A 17911-nucleotide genomic window follows, 5' to 3' on the forward strand; every position below is an offset into this window, starting at 1 on the left:
AACAGTGACAATTTAGGATGGTGGGGATATCCTTGACAGAGAGTCCCATGAATGGTCACACTGGGAGGTTCCCCTTAATAGCTGCATGCCCACAAGAGTGAATTTTTTAATCTTTTTGTGGTTACTAGAGATTAACCCTTCAAAGAGCCATCTGTGGAAAAGAATGAACTGAATGAGATTATCACAGTACAGGTGATGTTTAGGTGATACAGGTGATATTTAGGTGCTGGTTTCAATATTTCAGATTTAATTACACATTTTCCTTTAATGTCCTTCTGCAGCTTTTGTCCTCTTAACTGCTACCCCTAAATTTGTCTACTCCTAAATATCTTTTGCACATTTTTCCTATTGTGTGATTTCTTACATCTCTTTCTTATGGGATCAAATTAATTTTTGATTCTTTGTTGCTTAACTTTTCTCCTCGCTCATCTCCTCTGTGCTGAATTCTGCCATATGGATTTTCAAGAGAAGATAATATTAGAAAGAGCCTTGCAATCTTTGAAAGATGCCTCTGAAGTGCAGGCTGAGGGTGTGCAGAAGAAATACACTCATGGCAAGGGCAAGACTCAAAGCTATTGAACCTGTGAATTGATTCTTAACTTTCCTTTCTACGTTGCCATTCACCAAGTTTACCCTGCTGAATGGAAAGGAGCAGGAATATCAAGGTGATGACAGGCTGGAGGAAGCAGGTCCACTGTAAAATGATTTCCTGAGAATGAATCTTTGTGCTCTGTGGCTATAAAGGGTGAAAATTGTCACTGGCTCTGGACTTTAAACACTGACCTAATGAGATTTCTCATTAGTTTGTGGTGTAGCTGAGACTTACATGGACTTAAAGTCATAGCTGAGGTCGGGAGGTTTATTTTAAATTTAAATTCTTGAGAGAGGGTTGAATGTAGACTTGCTCTGTAAGTCAGGGTTGATAGTGCTGCTCATGTGTTTGAGCTCTCTGGAGCTGTATCCTGAACAGGAAAGGAATCTGGGGGCATCTGCAAGGGGTTTTTGACAGCCTGAATTGCAGTGCAGTAAGAATGAATGATTAAATTACAGACATCTCTTTTGGTGCATCTTTTTTGTGTGTACAAAGGCTCATCACATCTTTGGTTCTTTGCTACTTGCTTGAAATGAATTTTCTACCATTCAGTAAAATCTGGTGAAGTCAGGATCCTAACAGTCAGATGCGATCCCATTCTCCTGAACCCCAAAAACATTTTTTTTCTGTGTAGATTACAATTATAGCTATAACTCCTGCTCCCATTGACATGCTTGTGTTGCTGGCATTAACTGGCTGCCAATTTTGCTGGGCAGTGAAGCAGAGCAGGGTTCAGGCTGGGCTTAACCTCCTCAGTATTCTCCCAGTTTCTTGCACAGGTTTTTGCAGCACTTACCACGTTATGTGTTGTCAATGCTAGTCAGAGGAAAAGAAAATCAAATAGCCATGACTTATTTATTAGACCATTTTTTCCTACACATTCTGAATGGAGCTCAGAATCACTGATCATTCAAGAGATCAGATTGCCAGATGTGGATAAGGCATGTAATAATTAAACTCTGTCCTCTTCCTGCCTCCAGCTCCATGGATTTCCATTTCCATTTTCAAATGGCTGGAACAGCCACCTTGCAGATACTTCCCAGCACCCTCACAATGTGGGACATTAATATCAGGGTAATGCCCTTCATTGCTGGTTAATTGATAAAACAACAGCAGTAAGAAATGCAGACCTGGTATAGTTTGAAACCAAAGCAAAGACTTATGTAAGAGAAGCTGGTTTAACTTAGCCTAGAAAGAAATTTATTAGCAATAGAATTTGACTGCACAACATTCCTCTAATTTAAATATGAATATCCTGATATTTGCATATTCATCCCTCCAAAACTGAAGCTGAGATCTGCTTGAGATAGAGTATTCTAGTGAATTCTTTGGAAACAAAATATACTGCAATGCTTATCTGAAATTCTCTTTTAAAAAGTGAGGTAATCTTTTCCCCCAGAATATGTGTATTACATAGTTTAGCTCCCTTGAATAATACCATAGATTTCAACAAGTAAAGCTTTCTAAATATATTCCACTTGGCCAGCTCAGATTTGTGACAAACACATCAATAAATAACAGAAAGCCTGGCTCATTATCTCTAAAGAGAGCTAAATGATGATCCCTTTAAAGTCCCCAAGCTGCCTTTCACTCCATGTAGCACTGAGTGGACTACTCAAGGTTTATATTTTCCTCTGAGCTGTGTTATGATTATTTGCAGCACTGGATTCTTCTCCCTCTTAGGCTGGATATTAGGAAGGAATTGTTCCCTGGCACAGGGTGCCCAGAGCAGCTGGGGCTGCCCCTGGATCCCTGGCAGTGCCCAAGGCCAGGCTGGACACTGGGGCTGGAGCAGCCTGGGACAGGGGAAGGTGTCCCTGCCATGGCAGGGGTGGGAGAAGATTTTTTTTTTTTAGGTTCTTCCAACCCAAACCACTGTGGGATCTTGTGATCCTCACACTCTGCACATCACACCCCCAGACACAAAACAGAGCAATCCTCTAGGGAATCCCAAAGTCAGTGGGACAGGATAATTCTTGTAGCCTGGAGCTGTGCTTTCAGCCAAGGTTTAAATCACTGAATGAAGGGTTTAAATGAAATTTCTGCTGTCCTTATTCTGCAAGCACTGCAGTCACAGAGGTGTTATTTTCAGTGGGATTGACTGCTTGATCAAAGGGTTCATTGCAGCCTCAGCCCCATGTGCCAAGCAAGCATCACTCCCATGGCAGCCTCAGACCCCTGCCCAAGGGCTGGGCAAAGTACCAGAACTGCCACAACAAGTAGAAATTCTCCTCAATAATTATTCAAAGCAAGAGGTGAAAATCTAGACAAGATCTTGAAATGTAAATGGTGATTTGACCACAATAAATACTTTCCAGGCCCAGAGCAGAGGCATCTCAAGGACAAAGCTGTGGGCTCTGACACAGGTAATTACCCACACCAACAGCATTCTTTGGAAATGAAGAAGTATGAGGCAATTTTGTCACCTAATGGGAAAGGGCATAAAGCCAGAAAGGCTCTATATGGTTTACTAAGAACATAAATAGAGTAATTGAATCATCACCCAGCACAGGCACTGCTAAAGTTATCTATAGTGTATGTTCCTTTAAAAAATGCAAGGACACTAATTAAAAAGGAAGAGAGACATATTTCTTCAGAACAAGCCTTCAGCTACAATGTACTTTTTAATGCCATGAACACCTTTGCTTTCATTATGCTTTCATTTATTTAATTTTATTTAGCCTTTTATGGTAAAAATAACTATAGGCATTATTAGCAATAATTCTAACATTTTAGAGAGTTGCTTTGGTACATCATATAATTATGTCTAACTTAGGGCTGAGTAAATTTCAGTAAGTTTGAGAAAGAGAAGGAAATAAGTGTTTATGGAGGTTTAAACAAGAGAAGCTCAGGAATATTAACCTTTTCTACTTGACCCTTTTTCCTCTGGTTCAGTGGAAATCAAACTATATAATCCATCATTTTTACACTGAAACACAGAATTTGCTAAGGTGTTTTTTATCCTTATGTACATAACTAGAAGGTCACACAGAGCTCCTCAGATCCTAAGGGGTCACAGAAGGTTTGCCATTGGGCAGGGGAGGGCTGGTGCATCTTTTCAAGGCAGCTCTCAGCTGTGAAAGTGTGCTCAAACACAGCACAGATTTTCCCATTAGTGTTTAACACAGCTCAAGAATAGCAGGAGAAGTGATCCACGTGGATAATAGTATGGGAGGGGCCATATTATGAGGAAATACAAATGGGAAAGGAGTGTGCTTGTGAAAAAAATCTCTGTGTGAAATGGCCTCAGTAGTTCAGGAGCAAGCACTAAAATTCAGGTATTGGGTGCTGAGTAGAAGCTGGAGACCTCTGATTCCAGAGGGAGGCATGGAAAGCAGCTATGAACAAAGTGTCTGAGTAATTCAGTAAAAAAGAAACCACCCAAAAAAGGTCAAACTAAATAGTGAACATCATTATGACAAGGAAAAGGAGAGAGATTTGCAGTAACAGTCTAAATTATACTTCTGTTTTCTGGGCATTATAAATCCAGGTTGGACAACTGAGTTCTAGATTGGCAAATACGATTTTGTAAAATTGTACAGGAGTTGGAACACTGTTCAAAGTTTAAAGCACAAAAGGTTGGGGCATTGGGTGGTGTTTTAGAAGGAAATAAGGTTTCCTGGGGCATAAAGCAGAGAGGGATTCAAGTAAAGAATGCAAGTGGAAATGTACATAACTAATTAGTGCACAGAATATTTATTAGGTACTTGGAGGCAATTTAGAGGCTGAGCATACAGATATATAGCTGATATAGAGATATATAGCTGATATATAGCTATATGTTATATTACCAAAGTGCATCTTTACCCTGATCAGCTACTAACTGGCCATCCTCACTTTGAACATTTGAATTAGGAGTTCTAAAGGAAATAAGATTAATCTTAGAAATATCGTGTGGAATTCACCTCATTTGAGAACCTGAGTTCATCAGTGCTGAGCAGATTGGGACTATCTGAAATCTCCACTGGTTTTTCTGCATGAGGGCAGATTAGAGTAGGGGTTTGTAACTCAGTATAATTTCAGTCAATCTTCTTAAAGCACATTTCTGTCTGGAATAAACTCTGAGCAGCATGCTCTGAGCTTCTGGCAAAGGTGCAGGGCAGGAAAGAATGGAACTATTTTCTCTCTTAAAAACAAAGGCATTTTTAAAGGTGATTTGCTAAAGAGGTCTTTTTTGGTTATTGCTGAAGGTATGCAAGTAAGAAGGTTTGATGCTGAACTCCTAGAACCTGATTCATATCCAGGATATCCAGCAATATTTTATCTGTGAAGGAAACATAAGATTAATTAAATGGTACTGTTAAGAAAATCAGTCTCAGAAAGCAATATGAGCTCTAAAAGTAATGGCATTTAAATGCTTCTATAATAAATTCTGCTTTAATAAAAATCTTTATTAAAGCATTTTGATGTTTTGTCTATGAGTAAGGGAAGGATTTCATTTGAGCTATAAATTATTTTACTTCAATCATGAAATAATTTCAAATAAAAAGCCCCAAATATTCCAGACAACTCATCCTCAATCAGTCTGCTTATTGTTATTATTATTGCTGCTAGTCATTAGAAAATGTCATAGCTAATTATAATTGACAATAAGACCTTGCATATCTAAGTCAATATTTTTATAAGATTTTAATATGCATGAGGTATTAGCGTATTAATAATATAATTGCTCTAAAGTGTGGGACAGATTCCTGACTGTTTTATGGCAGCACAACTCCCTTGGCTAAGCTAGAATTGAGAAACACAGCAGCAAATCATGTCCTGGTACATTTGTTGTGTCTTAAATTTTTTTCAGTCAATTTCTTTTCCTGCTTGTCTGCTGCCTTATTTTTAAGTCAAATTCTTTTCTGTCATTCAAGGACACCATATTATTTTCTGGAATTTTTTTTTTTCTCATTGTTATATTTAGAAATTAAAACCTGTTACTACCTCACAGCAATTTAAGGCATTACAGTGCCTCTGAAAATCTGGAATCCTAATTAGGCTTGTGGTGCTTTGATTCACAAAAGTACAGATGCAGTGGCATTTCATCACACTGTTATTATTCTAGAGTGTATACCGAAAGTATCAGAAAGACGATTCTGAGCTTCTTTGTTTTCCTGTTTTCCTTCCCAGTGGTATATGCCACAAGGAAATGGAAAACCTTCAGTCAAAATCTTTTAGTGGCCTCTTTTGCTGAAATGCAGGGTCTGCAGAGCATTCTTCCTTCTTGGACCACAAATGTTGTTTTTCTAGTGCTCAGTCTTGACATTAGGTATCATTTTCCCATTTGCTTCATGTTTGTTTGTTTGTTTGATTTGCATTTGCCTTTTGCACAAAAATCTAATTGTAAAACTTCAAATATTTCTAGGTTGCCATTTCTTGTAGTTGTTAATAAGTGCACTGCGAGTAAGTGCTAAAACTTTAGCTGTATTTTTAATTTTGCACTTGTAATGATTCCCCACTTCAGTACATAGCACAGCTAATTTACTGAGTGCGACATAACTGCAAAGTTCCTCCTGACTTGTGTCCTCGTTAGAGATAAATAAGGCTCAATTAGACAGTGCTTTATCACAAATACAGGTTGTTTTCTCCCAGAAGTTGTTTCAGTTTGGTCTCTGGATAGATGTGTGGGTGGAAGGATATCAGCAGTGTTGGCTTTTTTATTGTTTTCCCTTAAGGATTTACTTAGGATCAGTGAACAATCTGGAATTGCTTCATTGTCATAAACCTGATATGACTTCAGCAGCTTCCAATACAGCCCTCTCAAGCAGCTCTACTAATACTTTATTTTGAATTATGTATTTGTTTACTCATATTGATGTGTCACATATATCTTTATTATGTGTCACTGTGAATATAAACCTCACTGTGGTCAGAATTAGATATGCAGAGCAGCCTCTGAGAACATGCTGTTTGCATCCAGAGCGTCTGCCAAGAGACAAGGACCCATAATTCTTACTCAAATATTGCAAAGATGTTACAATTTCTAATTAGGATACTCATTCCAACTCTTTCCAAGTCTCATCCCATCCATTTGTTCCCATTGTTTTCATGGCCCACTTTTCTCTCCTCCTGCATATTCCATGCATTCACAGAATCCCAGGATCACTGGGGTTGGAAAATCCCTGCCAGGCCATGGAGTCCCAGCTGTGCCCAGTGCCCACCTTGTCCCCAGCCCAGAGCCCTGAGTGCCACCTCCAGCCCTTCCCGGGACACCTGCAGGGATGGGCACTGCAAAGCTCCCTGGGCAGCCCCTGCCAAGGCCTGAGCAGCCTTTCCATGGGCAAATTCCTGCTGGTGCCCGCCCTGAGCCCAGCCTGAGGCCGTTCCCTCTGCTCCTGTCCCTGTTCCTGGGAGCACAGCCCGGCCCCCCGGCTGTCCCCTCCTGGCAGGGAGTTGTGCAGAGCCACAAGGGCCCCCTGAGCCTCCTTTGCTCCAGGCTCAGCCCCTTCCCAGCTCCCTCAGGCCCTGCTGGGGCTCCAGCCCCTTGCCCAACTCCGTTCCCTGCCCTGGACACGCTGCAGCCCCTGCAGGGCTCTGGTGGCCATGACAGGCCCAGCAGCGGCCGCAGCCCTCGGGGTCCCTCAGCAGGGCCAGCCCAGGGGCCGGGCCCTGCCCTGGGCCTGCTGCCACCCCAGGCTGGCACAGCCCAAGTGCCACTGGCCTCTGGCACTGCTGCCTTTGTGCCCAGCCCTGTCACAGCACCCCCAGGGCCTTTGCCACCAGCAGCTTTCCAGCCCCTCTTTGCCAGCCCAGCTCCATGGGGTTGGGGTGACCCCAGGGCAGGAGCTGGCACTTGGCCCTGCTGTCCCTCAGCCCATGGATCCAGCCTGGCCAGATCCCTCTGCAGAGCCTTCCTGGCCTCCAGCAGATCCACACTCCCACCCAACCTGATGTTAGCTGCAAACTGCCTGAGGATGCCCCCAATTCCCTCATCCCCATCATCCATAAAGACCCTGAACAGGACTGGGCCCAACACTGAGCCCTGGGGGACACCCCTGGTGCCTGGCACCAGCCGGATGTGGCACCATTCCCCATTGCTGGGTCCAGCCATCAGCCAGTTTCTTATCCAGAGAAGGTGCATCTGTCCAAGCCATGGGCTGCAGCATCTCCAGGAGAATGCCATGGCAGCCTCCAAATCCCTCTCTGATGCAATAGGAGTGTTCCATGTAATGAGCATTCCCGTTATCCAGTACGTAGAGCATCTCCTGTCTCTTCTAGCATTTGCTCTTTGTAGCCCAATGCTGCTGAATAGAAAGTAGTGACACCAGGGTAGAGTTTTCAAAATGTTCACATTGAGATTAAACACAAACCACCATTCAGAGTCATTTGGAATAACCAGAAAGCCTTGAGTTTTGGCGGTGCTGAGTTTTTGGAAGGATGGCACGAGGGGTGGTGTTGCTGCATTTCTCTTCACAGAGAAAAGCAAGGCACAACTTCCCAAGGATATTTTCTGGGAATCATAGTGAGTAACCTCAGAGAAAGAAAAAACAATTCTTATCTCAATTGCTGCTCCTGTGTTTGTGCACAAGTGGAGTGCATTGTGGAAGGTTGTTTACCTGAAGGGAATTGATAATTGGATTCTGGTGTGAGTGTTTTGATTCACTGACCAATTGAATCCAGGTATGTATGTCAGGACTGTTGGCTGACAGTCACAAGATTTGGTTGAGTTGAGTGCTTGTGCAGTTTCAGTTTAGATGTAGTGTAATATAGTATAGAATAATATAGTATAAAGTAATTTATTAGCCTTTTGATATCAATGGAGTCAGATGCATCATTTCTCCTGCATGTCGGGGGACATCTGCTTTGCAATAGGGTGGGAGTTGTCGCTGCTTCCCAATCCTCTCCAGCCCCAAGGTGGATATGAATTTCTTTCAGCATCCTCTGCTCCCTCCAGGACAAACTTAGAGCTTGCTCAGTGTGGCCCATGTTCTCATTCTCATTGCAGCAGAGGATAACTTCTTCTCTCTTATCATGCTCAGCTAAATCTAACTAGAACAGAATCTTTTGATTTTTCCCTTATAGCCAGGGTTGTGGTAGAAGAGGCCCTTTTCACATTTGTGTACTACATTTGAGGGAATGTTTTGCTTTTCTGATCTAGTCTCTCCTTTCCAAGCCCTTTTGATCTGTCTGTGCACTGAGACAAGGCAATATCATGCAAATACACCAAGTGAAATAAGATACTTCTGCAGAAAATTACAAACCTTTCCCGGTTTTGCAAATGGATCTTACAATTCACAGAGTATCAGAGGTAATTACAGAGTAACTATTTGTGAAGCTTCTGAATAACTGCATTTCTTCATGGCATGAAAAACAGCAGAGAGGTTGCATTGGAATGTCAAATTATAGCCTGACCTCAGATAAGCAAAATGAGGGCTAACTGATTCTATCAGTATGCATTGTACCTCTAAAAAAGGAATAGGCTCCCTTTTTAAAATTTATTATCAAGTTTTATAAATCAGTGTTGATCCTTTGAAGTTAACAAAGTACCCGGTTGAAATCCCTGGTTTAATTTAAAATATATTTTTATTTGGAATTCTAAATTATTTCAAATGTAGTAAATAATTCAGTATTGCTACTTACAGTGGCAAGCAAAGACCTGAGTGCAGGGCTAGGTGGAATATCAGTTATAAAAAAAAAATTGGTCTTTTTGCAGGGATGTCTCCATTTTCTGCATAATTTAGGTAACTGAATCACCTGATTGCTGCTAGGTTATACGAAATAATTTTAATGTCTTATGTGTACTTATGTACCAAAAAAAATTCCACAGAAAAAGAAAGTGAGTGAAAACAGGACCTGGAGGATACGTTGTATTTAATTAACATTTTCTGGCGTGGTGCGGGAATGCATCAAAGAAATTTTAATCTTTATTTCTTGTTTTGGTATTGTCAGCAACTTGAAAGTAAAATCAGTTGTTTAGTCCCAAGCGATACATCTCATATGTTGAATAAAGATAGGTAGGTGAGTGTGGCCTTCCTGAGTCACCTCTTTATAGATGGAGTTGCTGAGATTTGGGAACCTCCTAACTCCAAACCCAGCTTTGAAGAGGTGGATGATATAAAACCACTTCTTGGTTAAACTTGTGACAGTCTCTTGGTAAGGAGATAGAAACAGAGTGTGACAAAGCTTTGCTCTTGCCTCATTCATCCTTCTGTGCCCACAAGAAAATACACCCAAGGAGTTGGAGAAAGGAGACAAAACTTTTCAACTCTGTTATTATTTTTCTCCCAAAGAATGACTGAAGGAACAAACCTGAGAAATATGTTCCACATCCTTTCCTTTCCGCGCCCCTCCCACACACATGTACACACAGACACTCGCCACAATCTGTGCTGCTCCGACAAGTTCCATGTGCTAAAGAAATACAAATTGAATAATAATTAGGAGGTTGTGTTTGTTTCTTGTCTTAGCACCTTGTACAGGAACCTTCCTGGTGATATGTACTGATATGTTTATATTGCTATTTCAATAATCCATGAGTTCTCATCCTCTTAAAGATAATCATTCAATGGGGAATCAAAATCTTCCTGGTGAGCAATTCTGTCTGGGTTTTTAGTTTGTTGTTTGAATTTTGTCCTAGCTCAGAAATAGCTTGTGTTCTGGTATTTTTAAGAGAAATGCTGGCAATTACTGCTGTCTTCCTGACAATTTTGGAGTGAGTTTCAGGCACTCAGCCTCTCTTGAATCAGATCATTACCCAACGCTGCAGACAAACGAGCCCAGAATTTGCTGCACTATGTGATTTCTGGAGTTAAGCTTCAACATAAATAAAACCTCACTTTCACAATAGCATCTGTATATCTAAGGATTCTGTAAGTCAGATTTGTCAGTTTTATATGACAGAAAGATTGTTTTAAGCTGTGGCATTCTAAAGCAAAGGATTGCCTAAAGAAAACAACAACATAAACTCTAACAGGAGAAATAAACTTGTCCTGTGGATTATCTAAATAAAGTCATCAGATAAAACTTTGATAAAGTCATGGGAATTGGATTTGTTAAAATACAACTTAATAAGTTTGAAACATAAGGGATGTAAACCAAGCACTGTTGTTTTTATTAAGTCAGTGATTCAGATTTTGTTTTGATTTCTTTGTTAGAACCAGATCTTCCTCTACTTCTAATTTAAAATATTATTTTTGTAGAAATTTCATTCAATCAGAGAAGCATGAAGTAACAATTTCCAAACCTTGTGTTGATGCTGCTGCTGCTGTTACTATTATTATTATTATTATTGAGTTATTTTCTAGGAATCTACTTCCTATTCAGGTAAATTTTAGGTAAAATGCAAGACAGCTAATGATTTTTTATAGAGAATGTTGAAGTGATTTTGGATTATTTAATTACCTGAAATAAAACTGAACTAAACTGGATTCCTTCGGGTTAAAAAAATTATAAACTTAATTTTGGGCCACAATAATTCTCTTTATCTCAAAAAGCATTTTATCAGTCAAGGAAAGACAGGGGAAAGTGTTTTAAGCACAATGTTTATGAAGTCTTTGTTTATGGGAGTTGAAAAGCTGTATTTTATTTTGTTAGTTGTGGTACAAGACCAAAAATAATATTTATAAGCTCTAGTTACTCCTTGAAACTCTTGCTGTGTGCAGTAACAATGTTGACAATGCTCAGTGCTTTGTAATACAAATTTCCTACAATACAGGCACATCTCAGCTATGTAGGATTTTTTCCAGGAAGGACAAAAAGTGTTGATCCCAATAACAAGCAGTAAAAAATGAGGCTTTAGCCTCCAAAAGTTCAGGTTTGGAGACAATAAGTTGCTTGATAATGTTTGTTTGGGGTTTTTTGTTTGTTTGACTATGGTTATTTGATCTGCCTCATCATTTTGGTATCAAACTCTACAGCATTTTTAAACCCTGACCTGGTTTCAGTGGGTTGCTCAGAGGAGTACCAGCAAGTTGGGTATTTCAAGCATGTATATTCCAGTAGAGTCTTGTGAACTGGGCAGAAAACAGAAGAGCTTTTTAGGTCCTTCTAACCCTTGGAAACTTTTCAACATGCATTTCTAAACCCAGGTGGATTTTCCATAATTTTTGGAAGTTTATTTATCAACCCAAACTAAGTTCCAGTAGTTATTTTTGCATTGAGTCTTCCTTTCCTTGGATCTGTCTAGTGTGTTCTGTGCTCATCTAGGCACAGAGTGATGTCCTCAGATTACTAAGTCTTTCTGGGCAGCCCTAGCTTGAAAAGACTTTTATTTAATTAGTCTAGTGGAAATTTTGTCAATATTTTTCAATCTTGCACCTCAGAGCATTAAATTTTCAAACAAAGCTGATGTTTCTTAAGTGACAGCCCTAATGATACTTTTATATTGCAAAATTCAAGGTAGATCTTTTCAAACTGTGCATCACAATAAATACAGATGATAAAGATTTAAAAATCTGGTTAGTTTGTTAGAGAGTCTCTAACTTTGCCCTTTTTTTTCATGATTTTGCATAAAATAACAGATTGGAAGTTAAGCAGTCTAGCTGTCCACCTGGTGCATGCAAGAAGATTCAGTCTCCCTTAAATCTACTGACTGAGGGGTTTATTGGGCAGAAACCCAAACTAAACAAAAACCCACGCAGCAATTAAACTCAGTTTTGTTCCTAGCTCAGAAAGAACTGACTGTCCATTCATACAAATGAGGAAAAGTTCTGAACGTTGAATACTAACGAGGGAGACCCCCAAGGGCCTGAAGGGCAGTGACCATGCAGATGGGGCAGGTTGTGACCAGCCTGGATCCACTCCAATCCCTTCCTTCTCCTAGTTCAAGCATTTGGGGCACTGCCAGCAGGTCTGGGTTTAAGCTTGGACATCCTCTGTTCATGTTTCAGCACCGAGAGTCTGCAGACATGAAACGTATGGAGAGGAACAGATGGAACTGTTCCATCCTGATGGTGTTTTCAACCTGGGTTTGCTTAGAGAGGACTCACTAATGTGTCTGAATAGGTGTGCTCAGGGTGGGGGAAAATACTTAGCACAAAGTGGAATTTCCCTGGTGTTGGGGAAGATGAAACAAGAAAGCCTTATAAATATGATTGACTGGCAAAAGATTTTGAGAATATGGAAACTATAAATGAGATTGAAATGAAAGCAAGCTTTGAGATACCTCAGTTACTGAACAGCTGGAAAACAATGGTGTGGCCAGCTGAAGGTGATCCCCTTTTGATGGAACAACACCCTCTGCTTGCAGACAGGCCCAAGGGTCAGAGCAGACCCTACAGCTTGGCAGAAGGGGCCCAAAGAGGAGTTTTTAGGGCTTAAAATGTAACACAGTGTGGTAATGTAGTGATTCTTATAGACTGTATGTAAATGCTATAGGATTTGTGTATTGTACTAGATTGGTTAGTGAGAATTAGAATATTCAGCACAGAAGATTTATTGTAATGTAACGGGAACTTTACTCTCTTACCCCTTTTATTCTCTTGCCCTTTTACTCTCTTACCTTCTTTACTCCCTTTACCCTCTCACCCTCTCTCCCCCTCTCCTTTCTCAGTCCTGCCCTGAGCTGTGTCTGGCAGCTCCCAGCAGGGCCCTGCACCCAGGCCCTTTGCAATAAACCCCAAGTTCCAGACCTGGCTGCGGAGATCTCTCGTCTCCTTCTGTCCCAACCATCCTACCCCCACCACTCCTACACCCTGGGAAGTCTGGAATGGCAAAATAATGCAGTGTATGCAGGGTGGTGGGCAGTACAAGCTGGAGATACATTTCCCTCTCCCATCTCTCTCTCTCTTTCTCAACAACAAATTTCACCACAGTCACAGGAACCCTAAAAGGCAGTGGATATCCCCTTGTTTGGAGATTTCCAAACCAGCTGAGTCTCTCTTGTGTTTAGTAAATTAATTTTTTAAATGAATTCTCATCAAATTTCTAATTATAATATCTTTAAATTTAATGTTTGTATTTCTGATGAAAGACAAACATTTTGGGGGCAGTCACAAGGGACATGAATAATTTCTTTAGAAGCTTATCTAATTAATTACATTTCTCTGTAATGTCTTTAAAATTTGAACTGCCATCATTTCATTAATTTAGATAAAAGTAAATCTTTAGTGTTTAAATATGACACTAGTGCTGAGAATTCTGATAATCTTGAGATTCATTGTCTGTATTTTTATTAAGTGAAGATAAAAAAAGTGTTTAAAATGTTTGGAATATGATTTGCATATTAGGTTTTATTTGGTTTCAAATACATCATTATTTCATGCCATAAGTGCTCTCCTCACCTGTTAGTAAGTAAGATCATAAGATGCAAAGGAATATAAATATTGCTCATGTAATATTTTGGTGGGTGTTTCCTTTTCTTCTTTAATATTCTTTCCATATTAAAACTTTTGGCTCTCTAAGATGGAAAACGTTGAGATCCTGACATGTGGTGATCTTCCATGTCCTGTCCAGGAGGAATTTTGATGTTTCAGACAATCCTAGAGATAGAAAGCCTTTTATAGCACTGGTATATTTGAGTTTTCATTTTTTAAATTGTTATTTTTATGCCATTTCAAGGTCAGTAGAGCAATTGAAATTTGCACATTTAGATTTATGGGTGGAGCCTCCCATCTTGTGGATGTCTTTAGCATACAAGGAGGAAACAGGGCTGTAAAATATCAGGTTTGATTAGGTCACAACAGAATTAATCCTGATGGAAACCACAAAACCCACAGTGTATATGGTGATTCTGCCTTTATTCATCTCTGCCATTTGTAGGGCTGCCACCAGTTGGTCCCTGAGCACTGGTGGGGCCTGTTCTTGTACTTTGTAGTCACTTGTACTGAGAAGTGCATTGAATACTGAGATTTGTCATTGCTGATGATACAAATGAGGTAGAATACCATCACTGGAAAATGATATTCACCAGGAGATGGACTTTGACACTGGGGTTGAGGTACCTGTGGAGGTATGCATGTGCTGTGGAACAGTTTATCAACTCTCCAAATCAGCTGGTGACCTCAGTTTCAACTTAAATTCATGGGCTTGCTCCTTGGGGAAAAATAATTTAAAATATTTATAAGTAGTCTCTGAGCAAATTAACGATGCTGAATTGAGGGAAAGACACAGGCAGCTGCCTCTGAAAGCTATTCAAAGTAGATGAAAACTGTTGGTTTAGCTTTTCTTGCCTTACAGCTCATTTTGCTCTTCACAGTGATAAGCAATTTTATGCAAAATAGCTCTATATTATAAATAATGAGTTGTTACTTCAGTGAAAAAAGTTCACAGGTCACAGTTTTGGTCAATGGTAGATGATCAAAGTGCTTTAATTGTCCAAATTACTGTCTAGTTTCCTGCCTGTCAGTCTCCCATCCATCTTTTTCCCAATGTGGGTCAGTACTTTAACTGTGTTTGCAATGAAGAGATAATAGATGTGCAGTCAGAACAATTAATGGAGTAAAATGTGCTGTGCTCTGCCAAAGATAAACAAAGAAATAAATCTCTGCTGTTTGCAGCCTTCCCTTTTCCATATATAATGGACTTTATCAATAAAACAATACAAACTTCATCAAAGAAAAATCTTACCAATTTAGACCTAGAAAGGTCTTCATTGAGCTAATCTCCAACAAATGCAGTTTGCAGCAGGGATCTATTTATTCTTTTCAGCCACCAAGGCCTGGCCATCCTTTCTCAGCTGCTCTCCAACTCCACAATCCATTGCAGATGAGGCAGCCCAATTAAGCAAGGGCAGCAGTCAAGAGGAGCACGCTGACAGTGCCAGCAGTGCTGTATTTAATTCCCAATTAAATTAAATATGCTTACCTTGGGTACTTTGGTCTCTTTCCTCAGGGAACCACAGCCAGGTGTCCCGGGTGCCTGTTGCTATCAAAGTTCTGGATGTCAACGACAACGCCCCTGAGTTTGCATCAGAGCACGAGGCCTTCCTGTGTGAGAATGGCAAGCCTGGACAGGTGAGTATCCCAGGTTTTTGTTGTGTGAGATTGGGCTGGAGTTTCTCCCTGTCATCTTATGTCATCTTTATTCCCAAAATGGGTGCCTAGGTGTTCATGCTAACAGCTCTTAGCATTAACTCAAGATAAACCCATGATCACTTTCATGGGATGTCTTCTATAATTAAATAAACTTTTCCCCTTAAGGTTTAAAATTAAAGGCGAGTTTAATTAAAGGTGAATTTAGTTTTAAATGAAAGGTGAGTACTTTGGGACAATATCCTGAAAAAATCCTGAGTGTCTTTAAGCTGCCAACATCACACTCTGTGATGGAGCTCAGCACTTTGTAAGTTCATGTGTGTTAGTAGGTGAAAGTATAATCCAACCTAATTTCCAGTTCAGTTATTGACCTACATTGCAGCTGCTCCCAGGTATAACGTAGAATAAACAGTTAAAACAATAAACCCATTTCTCCTTGACCTTATCTCATTATAATCTCTATTCAGTTCTTATTTTTCTATGACAATTGGGAAAAAAATTAAAGAGCAAGCCAGAACTTGATGGAAAGTGAAGTAAATTGTAATTGTGTTTGAAGATGGTGTTGGAGAAGAGAAGTTCAAGTATTCATTATATTAAAAAAATATAAAAAATGTTATTGCTTTCTTCATTTAATGAAAAAAAGCTTGGTGAAGAAACTCACACAACAGTCTCCAAGGTGAGGTCAACAGCAACATGTCAGAAGCAAGATTTAAACTGTTAGTCTTTTTTAAAGAAATGAAACAGATTTGTTCAAAGGTATTCACTTTGAAGGACAAATGTACAGAAATAGAGAAGAATATCTCATATGCCACCTAAATAACAAGGTGAAGATTCAAGAATATGCACAGACATTTAGAAAGTAATGCAGTGTAAATGAGATGTAACTTTTGTCCAGCAAGAGAAACACTGGGTGTTAACACAATTCGATGTTTTTAAACCTTGCAATTTATTTCTAGATTGTGACATTTTATGTAAATAAACAGCAGCTGAACAGCATGACATGGCTTGTTAATCCAACTATTCCTGTGTCTCATGTGGGTGTTAGACATTAAATTCACTGTTCTCTAAAGAAGGTTACCTGACAATAGAGTTAGAAGTTATTTTCTTTTTAGCAGTATCAAATGACAACCTATATAGCAGTGTCTGACAACTCAGCTCTGCATACAGGATCGTGTTGTTACAGAGGATGATTTGACTTTTAGAACCCCTTTTTGTTTAGTAAAATGGTGTCAAAAATGTGCTACTTAAGGAATAAGAATTCTCTCTATCCATTGAAGAGGAGATGTGCCCTTATGGGCAAAACAGTCATGTTGCAGTTGGCAATTCAGTTCTAGCTCAGAGTGGATTTCTGTTTAGCTCAGGGTGGATTTCTGATGCTGAGTAGTTGCATTTTCCAGGATAGATCAAACCTTAATGACTATACCTTTATCCAGGATTCAGTGAGCTTCCCTAAAATCGGAAAGTTCTGTTGTACAGTGTTTTCTGACTGCATTTATCTAGGTATTCCTATTGAATTTCAGATGGTTTAAGAGATAGTGAAAAATGTTCACATTTCATTTTGGAATAAAACAATAAATGAGATGATTAAATAAGAGTCAGCAGGTAAAAGAGGCTTTTGTTTAAGCACTTAGAGAAAACTTTCATTGAAGCTTGATATTCTTTATCTACCATTGCCTCTTACACTCTTGATCTGATGGCAGATGTCACTCTTGAGCATGAATCCTTGTGTGAACTTTACAGATGGTTATTAAATATTTGGCTGCCAGCATGGATGAGGTGGCACTGATCCTGTAATTTATTCTGTGTTTAAACAAATAGCACTACTGGAACAGTAACCAGTCCAGAATAATCTCCAAGGTTAGGTTCTGAATTCAAGGTGTCATTCAAAAATCATCAGCTCCTGTAAAGATTTTAGTAACTCCACTGCCTTATTGTATTTTCTTATGCTTATTTCTATATTCAAGTTTTGAAAGAAATCCTATTAATAAGTCAGGATATAGAATTCAAGAAACTACATATATCTCTGTTATGAAATAGGTGATATGAGAAAGATACTACTAGTAGCAAAAGCCTAATTTGGATGGTTGTCCAAAGTTTAAACTCAAATGTTACATGTGCAGGAAAGGTGCAATTGTCTTAAGGTATTCCTGTCTGTTGACATTTGCAGTTCCATTTAAATCTAAGTGTAAATCAAATTTGATTTACCATAAAGGAGATTTTATTTGATCTATTGGTAAAACCTTATGTGCAGCCACTAAATGCATTGCACCATCTATTCCAGTTCACTTTCTAAGTGTTCTGTTTTGAGTTCTGATGTAATTGCAGTGCAAGTACAGCTGCTAGTGAGGTGACACAGTGGATTAAAAACTCTTGATGTGTAAAGCTGCCAGATGCATTTTCCTTGCCTTGACCTACCTCTGAGTAA

The 17911-nt window shown here is 39.5% G+C and overlaps 1 protein-coding gene across 1 annotated transcript in view; it reads left to right on the forward strand.

The window, feature by feature from the left end:
• CDH8 (cadherin 8) overlaps positions 1–17911 on the forward strand; it is a 148067-nt gene that overhangs the window by 95837 nt on the left and 34319 nt on the right. Inside the window, exon 10 of the mRNA XM_058813798.1 lies at positions 15347–15468. Coding sequence (XP_058669781.1) covers positions 15347–15468 — 122 coding nt within the window. The remainder of the gene's footprint in view (positions 1–15346; positions 15469–17911) is intronic.

The sequence above is a fragment of the Ammospiza caudacuta genome, chromosome 13 (assembly GCF_027887145.1).
Source record: "Ammospiza caudacuta isolate bAmmCau1 chromosome 13, bAmmCau1.pri, whole genome shotgun sequence".
In the NCBI taxonomy this organism is placed as follows: domain Eukaryota; kingdom Metazoa; phylum Chordata; class Aves; order Passeriformes; family Passerellidae; genus Ammospiza; species Ammospiza caudacuta.